Here is a 14,379-nt window from a genome sequence, read left to right on the forward strand (position 1 = left end):
TAGTTTTTTTGGTGTTGTGGCTGTATTGACAGTTAACATCATGTTCCATGAACAATGTATGGACATTAGGCTCAGGAATACATAGTTCATAAGGTTGAAAAAAGATCAGTCCATCAAGTTCAACCTTTAACCCTAATAAGTCCCTATTGAGTTGAGTTGATCCAGAGGAAGGCAAAAAACCCTCATACTAGAGGTAAAAATTCCTTCCTGACTCCAAATATGGCATCAGAATAAATCCCTGGATCAACCTTCTGTCCCTATAAATCTAGTATACATAACCAGTAATGTTATTACTCTCCATAAATGCATCCAGCACCTTTTTGAACTCTATTACAGAGTTCACCATGACCACCTCCTCCAGGAGAGAATTCCACAGTCTCACTGCTCTTACAGTAAAGAACCCCCCGTCTGTGCTGGTGTAGAAACCTTCTTTCCTCTAAACGTAGAGGATGCTCCCTTGTTATAGATAGTGTCCTGGGTATAAATAGATCATGGGAGAGATCTCTGTACTGTCTCCTGATAAATTTATACATAGTTATTAGATCTCCCCTAAGCCTTCTTTTTTCTAAACTAAATAAAACTAATTCTGATAATCTTTCTGGGTACTGTAGTCCTCTCATTCCCCGTATTACTCTGGTTGCCCGTCTTTGAACCCTCTCCAGCTCAACTATGTCTTTCTTGTACACTGGTGCCCAGTACTGAATGTTAAAGGGGTACTCCTCCTCTAGACATCTTATCCCCTATCCAAAGGATAGGGGATTAGATGTCTAATCGCGGGGGTCCCAGTGTTGAGGACCCCCACGATCTTCCTTCTGCACCCAGCATCCGTTCAGAGCGTCGGGTTCAGTGCCGGAGGCTTATAATGTCACGGCTACGCCCCACTCGTGAAGTCACGGCCATACTCCCTCAATGCAAGTGTCACGATCACACCCTATCGGTCCAGCCAAGACGCTAGAGAGAGTGTGATGGTGCAAGGGTCAAGGCCGCCAGACCTCTGGGTATCCACTACTAGTCCCAGCAAGTCACCAAATTAAGCCTTAGATAAACGTGTTTCCACCAGAGCTGCCTTCAGAAAGGTGAGCTCCTATATTTAGAGATCAAAGACCAGATCTGATTAATTAAACATTTAATCTGATAAAAGGCATCACAGTGCTATGCATAAAAATAAACAAATGACATACAGGTACAAAAATATATAAAAGAGTTTAGCAAGACAAGTTCAGAAAACAAAAGATGAAGTTCTTACAGCATGATGGTATCAGTCCATGAGAGTGAGAGTCCAGCTGTTCTTAGAATGGTCTTGTCAGCTTTGGGCACAGCCTTGAACACCCTGAGTCTAACATTGTTTTAAATATCATATCTGCTTTCTTGGGAGGGAGACTCCATTCCCCCCTCCCCTCTGATCCCACCAGGGGGTCTTCTCTCTTCCTGGCCCCTTATCTGTTTGATTATAGGATGGGACCAGAGTGCATGACTTCAAAAAAGCCTTTGACTTCAAAGGAGATGTAAACAAACAGCCAGACCCCCAATAAAATGCAATACACAAACCCACAGTCTGAATGACCTCTCACTAGTGATGAGCGAACTTACAGTAAATTCGATTCGTCACAAACTTCTCGGCTCGGCAGTTGATGGATTTTCCCGCATAAATTAGTTCAGCTTTCAGGTGCTCCCGTGGGCTGGAAAAGGTGGATACAGTCCTAGGAGACTCTTTCCTAGGACTGTATCCACCTTTTCCAGCCCACCGGAGTACCTGAAAGCTGACCTAATTTATGCAGGAAAAATCATCAACTGCCGAGCCGAGAAGTTCATGACGAATCGAATTTACTGTAAGTTCGCTCATCTCTACCTCTCACCCATGGCTTGGATAATACATCACACAGTTATAATTATAATACACATATAGGACTTTAATAATCAGGCCTTGGGCCTGACAGCAAGTCTATGGAAGGGGGCATGACTGCTGCCACAGGGGGCATTGCTGTGACGTCACGAGTGGGGCATGACCGTGACCTCACAAGCCTCTGCCCTGCATCGCCAGTCATCCGGCACGGAGCGAAGCGAATGTCTGTCTGGGGTGCCGCAGCCGATCAGACATCTTATCCCCTATGCTCGTACCTTGTGTTATCATGTGTAATGATTGCTGGATTAATAGAGGCTTCTCTAGGGTTCATTTTCATTGGTATTACATACAGGCAGATCTCCAGACAAGCTCACAGAGGTTAAACCTGTCCGCATCCAGTGCAGTAGTTTCAGAGCTCAAACCAGACAGCTGTATAGATGACGTCATTCATCATGAAGTTAAAGAAATTGGCACACATATGTAAGTATAGGAGAATAACAGCATCTCTTATGTCTCCTACTCCAAATGTCAGTCCTGTGTATATGATTAAATGCTGGGAATCTTATTGATCATATATTCCTTATTTGTAACTAGGGAAAGTTGTATTGTGCTCTTTTGTTTCAGATTAGTGTGTGCTGTAAGCTATACCACCCAAACCGGGGAGAAAATGTACTTCCGGAAATTCTTTAAGTTCCAGGTAAGATGTCCAAACACATTATGGGATTGTTTCTGGATGCAGTAATGGCTCACAAGCTTTAGGCTGAAGCAAATAGAATGATTTTCTGCCCATGGCTGGTTATACAGTATATGATATTAAAGTGAGAGTCCAGTTTGTACAACCCCTTAGCATAATTATGTTCTTAAAGTCAGAGGTTATCCTTTGGTGAGCCTCCTTCCAAATTCCAGGGAAAATTAACCATTACACAGGGCTTTCTGATAATCCCTCCTAAGGGTACGTTCACACGTATGCAGATTTAATGCGCAGGATTTGATGCACAGGATTTTCTGCTGCAGATTTCAATGTAAACCAAATGACTGAGCACAGCTTCTAATCTGCAGTTACAAATCCTGCGCATCAAATCTGTGCAGGATCTTGTACGTGTGAACGTACCCTAAAGGAGCACTGCCACTCTTCATAGCTACTTACTGTCTGGCTAATAGTTGGGGACCCCCTTTATTATATTGATATGCTCCCATAGGGTATACAGATATAGGTTGTCTAAAACAGAAGATTTTTAAAGGGAATTTGTCATCAGTGTCACCACCCTAACCTGTTGGTACAGGCTGGTGGTGTAAGTAACACTGATGATAATGATACTTATCTATCCCTGATCCGTTGCTCCATTCGTCCGTTATCTACCTCGTTCAGTCGGCAGATTTGGTGCATGGGCAGTGCTCCAGGAGCATGCTGTCGTTACCACTGTGACGTCAGCATGCTTCTGGAGCGCCACCCATGCCCCAAACCTGCCGCGGAATAAGTAAGATTACAGACAAATGAAGTGATTGGGCATAGGTAAGTATCACTATCATCAGTGTTATCCGCACTACCAGCCTGTACAACAGGTTAGTGTGGGTGACTGATGAAAGGTTCCCTTTTAAGGAGCAGCTGTCATCAGGCTTTGCTAACCTATGTGCAGCATGGTATGGCAGATATGTCCATTTTTGTATGAGCCTTAACAGCAAAAAAAAACAAAACGAAACAAAAAAAAAATGACTTCATGCTGTTAGCTGTCAGTCACTAGGGAGAGAGTAAATGGGGGCATTTCTTTTGAATACAGCAGATTCATAGCTATGAATCCACCTTATTCTTTAACTCATTTAGTCAAAAAGCACAATTCTGGTGCTGCTTGGGCTACCAGGATAGCAGAACTGTCCCCACAATGTGCTGCCCTTAGATACTGCATAGTCTGATAACAGATCCTCTTTACACTGGAAATCCATGAGCACTGGAATATGACTCCACTTGGTCTCCTAGGATGTTATAAACTAGAATTAAAATGTTGTTATGGGGCAGTAGGCTGATCTCGAACAATGTACACACTTGAGAAGTTCTAGCAGGGGATCAACTGGTGTCTCCATCCCTGTATAACATAACAACATGTTTTCTATCCTAACACAGGTTCTTAAACCACTCGATGTCAAGACTAAATTTTACAACGCAGAGGTAAGTGCCCAAGTGTAACACATATACAGCCAATATTATAATAACCTGTGACAGTATTACATACAATACCTGAGCAGTATCTAATTTTCATTAAAAAAAAAAAATTCTCTTATTTCTTTACCAATGTTTGTGCCGTCATATCAGTAATTGTAGGGGAAATTAGGTCTTTAACACAGTCCGAATGGATGTGCCACAATTTCTTTTTTTATTGGTGCTACATTAAAAAAAATTTAAAAAATCTGCATCTTGATGAAATTGATGGCATGCAGAGTTACAGTAGTATATGGGCACTGTGTTACAATGCTACTGACGGTCAATAAAATCTGGGGCAGATTAAATAAAGCATATAACACACTGGTCTTCAGGATGTTGGTACAAAGAGCTGGAGTAGATATAATTTAAACCAACTTTCTGGTTATAATCACTCAGGCTGCAGGAGGCCACAGCCCCACATAGGCTTGAGAAATACCCCCCCCCCCCCTATTTCCCCATTGTCTTTATTGTAATAGAATATGTAAAGGTTACTCTGACATTAAAGTGCAATGCAATAATGACTCCAAATTTAGCTATTAGCTACATATGTCACAGGCCATAAAGCATCACGCTGTGAGCATTATCGTGTACCGGCCAAGGCTCCAATTCTCTGTGCTACTATGTCACTGTGACTTTAATGGAACAAATCCCTTTTTATGTATACATTTGTATACATTTTTCTTACACCCAGCTGAAACGGGTACATGAACAAAGTGTAAAGAACATACAGCCTTTGTTATTTGTGCTGGGCCCAAAACGAAAATTTGTATAAAGCCACAAGAATACCGTTGTCTGTGATGAAATTTTACATAAGGAATATATTTATGAATGGCACCCACACTGTACATAATATGGCACAATAAGCCAAATGCATGCTTGTCTCTTTACTAATAGAGTAGCATTCTCTTCTTTTGCAGCTGGGGTATGTAAAACACTAAGTAACTGTTAGTAACATGCTTTTGTATTTGTGTGGTGGTGGGTGAACTACTAATATAATTGTTCAGTGACAGCTTTATACTTTTTTTTTTATTTTTTTATATTAAGATCCTATAAGTATCTGATAGTTTGGGATCCCACCTCAAGAGTCTACTTACGCCAAGACCACCTATTTTCTGTCTTTTTAAGAAGCCAGTAAGGCTCCCAGTGGATAGATCCTCATCTCGTTAGTCTGACATATATGGCAATTAATATCTCCTTTTTAAAGGGGTGCTTCTGGGAAGTTAAGAAAAATAAAAATGCCCCAAAGCCACACAATACCTGTTCTGTGTCCCCTGTAGTTATCCTTTTGATTTTGCCAGCTCCTGTGGCCCCTGTTGTCTCCTTAATATTATTTTTCCATGCTTGCAGCCCAGACTACAACTCCCATCAGTCAGTGTGGCTCTTAGTAAAGGCAATTGGCTGTCAGCCATTACAATCTGTGTGCATGCCATGTTGTTATAAACACACTGTACATGTCTTTTCTTACAAACTATACTCCCCCCCCCCCCCCCCACCCCACCCCAGCAATAAATCAAGCTATGCTCTGAATGTCAGCAGATCTACTGCAGTAAAAGAGCAGCATTATTTGCTAGATTTCACTGCCAGCATGATCCTCGTACAGGGAGGGAGAGGGAGGGGGGGGGTGTTGCTGTGAAGCCAGAAATCACGTGGTGTTCGTCTTCCAGGAGGATGGGAGCTAGTCTCACTGAGTGGTTTACACAAAGACAAGCAGGATCTGAAAAAATTTCTCACTCCCTGTATGTAAGTGACAGCTGAAAGAGGGGAAACTGCTCTATATAGCGAATGACTGATATTTAGACAAATAAATAGGTTGGTGAAAGGGAAAGGATGGGCTATGGGTTTAGTTACCCTGAGTACCCCTTTAAAGAAAGGTGGCGGGGGGGAGGTGTTTGACTGTTTCTTGCCACATGTGCCATTGGAAACAGCCAATATTGAAAGGGACACTGGAGGCTTCATCATTTAGAGCTGGAAGAGCTGAGCAGTCTGACATATAGTATTATGGGAAAGGATTCAGTATAAAGCCAGGTTCACTTCATTTGACATAGTTGACTACATTATTGTATACCCAACCCCTGTGGATAGCTCATGAATGTAGTTCCCCAGACAACTTCTTTCACACATACGTTTTTGTCCCTTTCAAGAGTTTAAATCGTATACGTTAATCTTAAACCCATTTTGTACCTAGCCTAACTTGCTTTCTGTTTTGCCTAGTAAAGATGAAGGAATTCATTTCTGAGCCCCATATCTGAGTTCCCGGAGATGCAGCTATTGCTTTTTTCTCACTAAACACAGTAGGAGTAATATTAATACTGAATTACCACATCAAAGAGTAGGAATTTAGCACCAGAATATGATTCCACTTTAACTCTATGAAGAAATGATATTGTGCCGTTGCCCCTCAGTAGTTCTGGGTCTTAGTTGAACAGATATGACACAGTATAGCTTGTACTAATGCTATGTAACGCCATAGTTTTAATGTTTATTTTGTTCCAGCATTCTTGTTCTTTAACATTTAACCCTCATTTCTTTCTCTAATTTTTTTTTGTTTTATTTCCTCCATTAGAGTGACCTCAGTTCTGTGGTAATTTTTTTTTTTCATCATTTTATTTAATTCTGAAGCGCTACCTAAATCTGACATTTGCGCCTGTTTAACCAATCAATCTCATCCTGAAACTGCCGCTCAATGGAAAAGCAAGATCTCAACCAAATGTTTGCCTTAGTTGCCAGTAGTTGCTCACATGTTGGTTAAAATTTATAGACCTATCTTTTCACAGAATTTTAATTTTTATAAATTCGATAAATATTTCTAGATTTACTTAAGTGCCCTTAATGTACTATTCTTTGAGGATTTCTTTGGTCAGTAATCCTTTTCTTCAGTATATTTACATATTTAGTTATTTTTACAAAATGAAGATTAAAGGCTATGGACACCTTTTCCATAAATTTTTTTTTTATTGTTAATTTATTTTCCGAATGCAAAATGAACCAACTTTCTATATAGTCTATATTAGAAATTCCGTAATATTTAGCTGCTGAAAAAGATTAGACAAGTAGGCCAGAGTAATGCCATGTTCACATGGCCGAAAATGTGCACAAGAAACCCTTTTATAAAATCAGAAAAACAAATGCACTCACCCAAGGAGTCTCTTTACTTTTTTATTCTTCAAACGACTAGCATCAACAAGAAAAACATAAATCTGCATGCCCCGTGTGTGGTGTGCAGAGCAGGATTAGCGAGGATGTCTCACCTAGACAACGGCTGTTTCACGCCTGTCAGTGCTTCCTCAGGCCCCTGGTCATGCCATCCCACTACAAGTACGTGCATTTAAACAGTGTGAAACCATGGGATTCAACAAAGTTTGGTTTCACACTGTTTAAATGCATGTACCTGTAGTGGAATGACATCACCAGGGGCCTGAGGAAGCTCCGACATGCATGAAACTTCCGCGGTCGTTTAGTTGAGACATCCTTGCTAATACTGCTCAGCACGCCGCACATGGGGGAATAGATTTTGTTTTACTTGTTGATGCTAGTAATTTACAGAAATAAAGCAAGTGACGAGAGACTCCTTTGCTGAGTTCATTTGTACTTCTGATCTTATAAAGATTTTTAGTTTGATGGACTCACTCAAGTTGCACCACAAACTCTAGCATTTCTAATAAGGTGTGCTCCCAGGAGTCGTGGGCAGTGCCGAGTGTACTACTGTGTTGCTCTATTGTGAAAATGTGCACACTGAAATAATGCAGCGGACGCTAGGGCCGCTCGGAAATGCATTGCCTTCTCATAGACAGTAATGCATTTCCAAGCGAAATCTGCAAAAAGAATAGACAATTCTTTTTGCGAACGCCATAAGTGGGATTTCTGTGTGAACAGTGCAGCAATGGGACTCCACTGCAGTGAAATGTCCGTGCGGAATATTCCACAGTGTGAACATACCCTTAGAGATAGCAGCAAGTGGGAAATTACAGGCCAGCTCAAAATTACAAGCCAGCTCATCTAGTAGACAGGGGTAAAAGAAATCTTGGAGAACTACTTACATAGGCTGGTGAAGGAGAGGAGAACAGATAAGTCTGCTATAGAGAGAAAATAGAGCTTATAGTATATTTTATGGATGTGTAAGCAAGGTTTTTAATGAGCACCCAAGGAGCAAAACATTTTTGCTCCTCAATACAATGAATAAAAAGCTTTTCAAAGCTGTCTAGAGCCTATAATTCTACCAGTTGAAAACCTGATGCTGTAACAGGACACATTAGCATTGGTTTAATATTTAGTTGGTGAACCTGCTTTTCCATATTGTTGCTTATTGTTAACTCCACTTTTTCAAGCTCCACTAAGCCTTTCACTTTACGCTGAGAATTGCTTCATTGATATTTAACCAATTGCCCAAAATCTGGTTCAACAATTATCAAAGCAATGGATTGTGGGATAGTAAACAGTATATACTGAGAACTGTATGTTCGAGAAATTAGTTTTTAGCCTAATATAAAAGAAAAAATCTTAAATGTTCAGAGTTATAATTCTGAAAGTTTTCAACCTGCAGTTGATTTCTTAGAAGGAAACAAAGTTCAAAATCCGCCTGCTCTTGTTACACTGTACGAGAGGGCTTTCCACTGGATTTTGGATATGCTTTTATTTAGCCACATCAGTAGGGTTGGCCATTGATATTAAAGGGGTACTCCGCTCCTAGACATCTTATCCCCTATCCAAAGGGTGGTACAGCGCTGGAGGCTTGTGACATCATGGCCTTGCCCCATTCGTGACATCACAGCCATGCCCCCTCAATGCAAATCTATGGGAGGGCATGACATCACGAGCCTCCGCCCTGCATCAGCAGTCATCCGGCACGGAGCGAAGTACGCCCCAGACATCCGGGCTAGACATCCTAGGATAGGGGATAAGATGTCTAGGGGTGGAGTATCCCTTTAAAGAACAAAGCCCTAAATTATCAATAAGAGTTAACCTAAAGGTGCTTTATTTTTTTTTTATTTTTTTCCGGTGTGCAAGTGATAATTGGCCAACTAAATTACTTTTTTAAAAGTTTAGAATATTTGATCTTCATCTTTTTTCCTCCAGGAAAGGGTTACTCTTGTCCGTGGACTGTGTATGGTATTGCATCTTAGCCACATGAAAGACTTGTGAAGACAACCTATTTTTCTGATCCATACAGGGTATTTTCTGCAAGTTCTGGCAGGCAACCTCTCTCTCATGGTTGTCCATATGCCATGGTGGAGGAACCCCAGAAGGGATAGAGGATTTATGTCTGATCAGTGTGGATGAGAATTCTGAAACCCTCACTGATCATTGGAACAGGGGCCCCATGTCACCCTGGTTAAATGGAGTAAGGCTAAGTTTCCACTTGTTTTTTTTCTGGCCGTTTTTGGAATTCTGCCACTGCAGTTTGTGAGCCAAAGCAAGAAATGTATTCAAAAGGAATAGGACAGATAAAGGAAGGACTTATACTTCTCTTCCCTTACGGATCCACTTCTGACTTTGGCTCAAAATCTGCAGTGGCAGTTTTCCAAAAACTGCCACAAAAAAGTGGAAACTTAGCCTAATAGTCACAGGCTGTCTGGGCATGCTGGGAATTGTAGTTTTGCAACAGCTGGAACACAGGTTGACCTCCTGTGGGACACCATATAAAACATTCGTATAGAATGTCACTATAAAACTGCATGCAATAGAAGATACCACAAAGATGTTTCATGGCCTTCGAGTGTAGCAAGAGCAACTCCAATGAAAGGGTACCTGTCCTTAGCAAAAAATGTTTTAGATAATGTAGAAAACAACCTTTTAACAAGGTTAAAAAGTGTGAATATATTTGCAAAGAGCCTGCTTGTCCTGCTTAACCAATGTATATAACAAATATAATGGTATGATCTACATTATATAAGTGTTTGCTAGCGACAGGTACACTTCAACGACTTTATTTTTTATTTTTTTACTGCCATTAGATATTACTGACACCTGCTCTATATGGACATACTAAGAACTTTTATTTGGAATGATGAATGTGTGTGTGAGTGGTCACCTGTAGATGGAGATGAGGTCAAGAGGGAAAAAGCAGTGTGCAGATGCATTAAGGGTAGTGTTACATGTGCCATATGTTGCTGTGTATTTGCTATTGTATATTTTCCTACCCATTGAAGTTAATGGGTAGCAAAATCAACTTGCGTCTTTTGCCATCCATTGACTTCAATGAGTAGGAAAATATGCAGCAGCAAAATACGACACGTATGACCCTCCCTTAGGGTTAGTACACACGTGCATATTTTTGCTGCGGATTTGCTGCTGCAGATTTTGCTGCCCATTGACTTCAGTGGGCGGAAAAATCTGGTGAAGCAGATCTGCAGCAGAATATACGCCCGTGTGAACTGATCCTTTAAAATGTTAAATTTCTCCTGCCATCCACCACACAATATTTGGACAAACCTGGTCAGCACATGTTCTGGGAAACCTGCTGATTCATATGTTGAACTTAGCCTTAGGCCCTGATTCGTGTCCCTGAATATTCCCTGCATAAGCCTCCATAGTAAAGACTAAACACAGTGAACAGGGACTAATAATTATAAGTGGATTTTTATAGAATATGATTATGTTTTTTGACTGGTGAGTAGCGCCTGTTCATGGCTTCTAGAAAATCTGATCCTATCCCACATCCATTTCTTGATCCAATATACCATATAAATAACTTTGCTTCTGATTCTTAAGTTTGGGATGCCGGTTGGAACGCCCATTTTAATCGTGGTAACTTTGATTTTTCAGGCATGACACTAATCACATAATAATACTGATGATTATGCTAATGGCAGGGTTACAAGGTTTCTGCTCCTAGTATGGTAAAGTCTAGTTTAAATATGTTTGGATTTGCAGACAGATGAAGTGTTCCTGGAAGCTCAGATTCAGAATATCACCACATCACCCATGTTCATGGAAAAGGTGTCTCTGGAGCCCTCAATAATGTACAATGTGTCTGAGTTGAACAGCGTGGTCAAGGATGGTGAGGGGTAAGGACTTTTTTATTTATTTATTTATTTTTTTTTTTTTAATTATGTTGTACAAGGCTTATAAAATAAGGTTACCTGGGCTTTAAAATTGAGGGCCTATCATGAGAACCTTAAAACAATACCTCTGGACCTTTTATAGTGAATGGCTTTATAAGAAATTATCCATGGAAAACACTAGTACTGGTTCCTAGACCAAGCTGGTGTATTGAGTCTTAAAGACAATGCTTCATTACAAACGTATGCAAATTTGCTTTCCTCCAGATGGAAGAGAACTGTCTCTTTAGTGCCACCTATTGGTAGCTACCAAGTAAAACCGGTGTCCAACCCATTAAAAAAGCACTTGGTTTGGCTGCCCAGCAGTAAGGTGCTAGGCTTACTTATGCAGACTGGGCCTTATTTCACAGGGTGGTATTATTTGCCAGTTCTGACATTGTTTCCATCCTGCTGAAGGTCCATAAATCTCATATATATGCAGCAGCAACCGCTAGTCTACAGCAAAGATGCTGTAGAATACAGGCAGTCAATGACCATGTCCTGCCTGCCTTCAGCAGGGACGAAATGTTGTTGGAACAGGAAAATTAAAACCACCCTGTGAAAGGACTATCCCAAGTAATTGAGCCTATCCCCTTACTGCCAGGCAGACAAAAATAAATAAATACAGAGTGCTTCCTTAAAGAGCCTTAGAATACTAAAGTTCTCACACTGTGGATTTGTTGCAGATTTATCAGTTAACTTCAATAGGGAAGTCAAAATCTGCAACAAACCCACAGAGTGTGGACATACCCATATAGTGATCAGGCATTATTAAACTAAAGGGGTACTCCGCCCCTAGACGTCTTATCCCCGATCCGCCGCTGGGGACCCCCACGATCTCTGCTGCGGCACCCCAGACATCCAGTGCATGGAGCAAACTGGCTTGTGACCTCATGGTTCCCCCCCCCGCTCATGACGTCACGGCCATGCCCCCTCAATGCTAGTCTATAGGAGGAGGTGTGACTGCTGTCACGTCCCCTCCCATAGACTTGCATTGAGGGGGTGTGACCGCAATGTCACGAGCCTCCGGCGCTGCACCAGACATTCTAAACTAACGCTGGGAGCAGCAGGGACATTGCGGGGGTCCCCAGCAGCGGGACCCCCACTATCAGTCATCTTATCCCCTATCCTTTTAGATGGGGATAACATGTCTAGGGGCGGAGTACCCCTTTAAGTGTAATAATTGAGCTGCTTATGTAATGCACATGCTGGGTCATCTGGACACAATCCATGTAGGCTCTCCTTGCTCACATTAGCGAAAGGGGGGAGGGGAGTCATTTTTAGCTTTTTTTTGTTCTTCTTTAAGTTACTCTGCCTAATAAAAATAATCTTTGTCATGCAGGTTGTCCACATTTGGATTAAAGACTTATTTACAGCCGCTGGACACACGACAGTACTTGTATTGCTTAAAGCCCAAGCCTGAGTTTGCTGAAAAGGCGGGCGTCATCAAAGGGGTCACAGTGATCGGCAAGCTGGACATCGTATGGAAAACCAACCTAGGGGAAAGAGGAAGACTGCAGACCAGCCAGCTGCAAAGAATGGTACAGAATAGCGCAGCCTGATCTCTGGGCTAAGAGGCTTTCTACTAAAGTTGTGATGTTGACCTCTACTTAATCTGAATATCCTACCAGAAAATAAAAAAAACTACAATAAATTCTTGAATAATGTCCATATCTTCTTATTTCACCCTGCTGTGAGTGTGTGCCCCTGGGAAGCTTCCTTGTACATTTAGTATGTGTGCACAATAAATTTGGAAAAATAATGGCTCCTGTTGTTTTTTAGGCTCCGGGATATGGTGATGTCAGGCTGTCACTGGAGACCATACCAGATACTGTCAGTCTGGAGGAACCTTTTGATATCACATGTAAAATCACTAACTGCAGGTAATTTCCTCATCTCTTTTCCACTAATACTTTTCGTATTATTTGCATCACTCTGGCAAGAGATAGCTGAGTTAAAGGAATATTCCGGTGGAAATTTTTTTTTCATATCAACTGGCTCCAGAAAGTTAAACAGATTTGTAAATGACTTCTATTAAAAAATCTTATCCTTCCTGTACTTACCAGCTGTTGAAGTTGAGTTGTTCTTTCCTGTCTGACAACAAACAACTCAACTTCAGCATCTGATAAGTACAGTAAGGATTAAGATTTTTTTAAATAGAAGTAATTTACAAATCTGTTTAACTTTCTGGAGCCAGTTGATATGAAATTTTTTTTTTCTTCAGGGGAGTACCCCTTTAACTATGGAAGGTTTATGGCATCCTTCTGACTCTTCTCTGACAGATGCTGGTGGAGAGAAGGGTCGGGCTTGTTGGATATTTGCTACCTGACCCTTGTGTTCTGGGAGAAATAAGGTGGTGCCAGAGCTGTCTGTCTACGACTTATCCCTCCCTATAGAGCAGAGTTTCACAACCAGGGTGCCTCCAGCTGTTGCAAAACTACGACTCCCCAGCATGCCCGGACAGCTGAAGGCTGGAGGCAACCTGGTTGGGAAACACTGCCATAGAGGGAAGATGAGCTTTCAGCCAACAGCTTTAGCCCTTCTACCTCAATATCCTGGCCACTAAAACAAACTTCGGTCAGAAGTTTAAAAATTGTATCATGTAGAATGTGAAAAAAATATAGTATTTAATGGTGGAGTAGAATTCCCAATATATAGTGCCTTGTAGTGGAGTGGAGAGTCTGCGCAAAGAATTTAGGTCTAAACAGTAAATAGTTTGTATGTTTTTGTGCAGTGCATTTGTAGTCACTTTTGTGTCTATATTGTGCCTGCATTGGGGCTCAGCCCACTTTACTTAAATGGCACAGACATCACATACATTCTAAAGCAGTGCTTCCCAACCAGGGTGCCTCCAGCTGTTGCAAAACTACAACTCCCAGCAAGCCCGGACAGTCTTTGGCACTGTTCTAAAGCAATGTACTTCAGTGTCCTTCACAATGGGGAACCTAAAGATAGTGATACATTCTCTTCCATTCTCTCCAGCAGTGAAAGGACTATGGACCTGATTCTTGAAATGTGCAACACAAACTCTATTCACTGGTGCGGAGTTTCAGGAAGAGAGCTTGGAAAACTCCACCCCAGCTCGTCTCTTTTTCTAACGCTGACACTTCTCTCATCGGTGCAGGGACTGCAGGTGAGCATGGGGCAGGGGGTTGCTTTACAACTGTATATAGATGAGGATGCAACAAAGTTTTATTGGCCCAAAGTAATAAACCTGTACAATAAGGAAAACTGTTGAGCGCCAGTGATGGTATTGCTGAACCCATGCTTAACAACATGTTACTCTTAGTACCAGTTCAATA

General features: G+C 41.4%; 1 protein-coding gene across 10 annotated transcripts in view; it reads left to right on the forward strand.

The window, feature by feature from the left end:
* Positions 1–14,379, forward strand: part of TRAPPC13 (trafficking protein particle complex subunit 13) — a 40,022-nt gene that overhangs the window by 23,889 nt on the left and 1,754 nt on the right. For 4 of the 10 annotated variants that reach the window (XM_056541521.1, XM_056541479.1, XM_056541495.1 and 1 more), the window contains 8 exons: positions 2,196–2,323; positions 2,468–2,540; positions 3,963–4,007; positions 6,604–6,621; positions 10,911–11,044; positions 12,420–12,618; positions 12,860–12,960; positions 14,060–14,210. In XM_056541521.1, coding sequence (XP_056397496.1) covers positions 2,196–2,323; positions 2,468–2,540; positions 3,963–4,007; positions 6,604–6,621; positions 10,911–11,044; positions 12,420–12,618; positions 12,860–12,960; positions 14,060–14,210 — 849 coding nt within the window. The remainder of the gene's footprint in view (positions 1–2,195; positions 2,324–2,467; positions 2,541–3,962; positions 4,008–6,603; positions 6,622–10,910; positions 11,045–12,419; positions 12,619–12,859; positions 12,961–14,059; positions 14,211–14,379) is intronic. The other 6 variants (XM_056541487.1, XM_056541526.1, XM_056541535.1 and 3 more) reach the window with 3 other exon arrangements.

Source organism: Hyla sarda, chromosome 1 (assembly GCF_029499605.1).
Source record: "Hyla sarda isolate aHylSar1 chromosome 1, aHylSar1.hap1, whole genome shotgun sequence".
Taxonomy (NCBI): Eukaryota; Metazoa; Chordata; class Amphibia; order Anura; family Hylidae; genus Hyla; species Hyla sarda.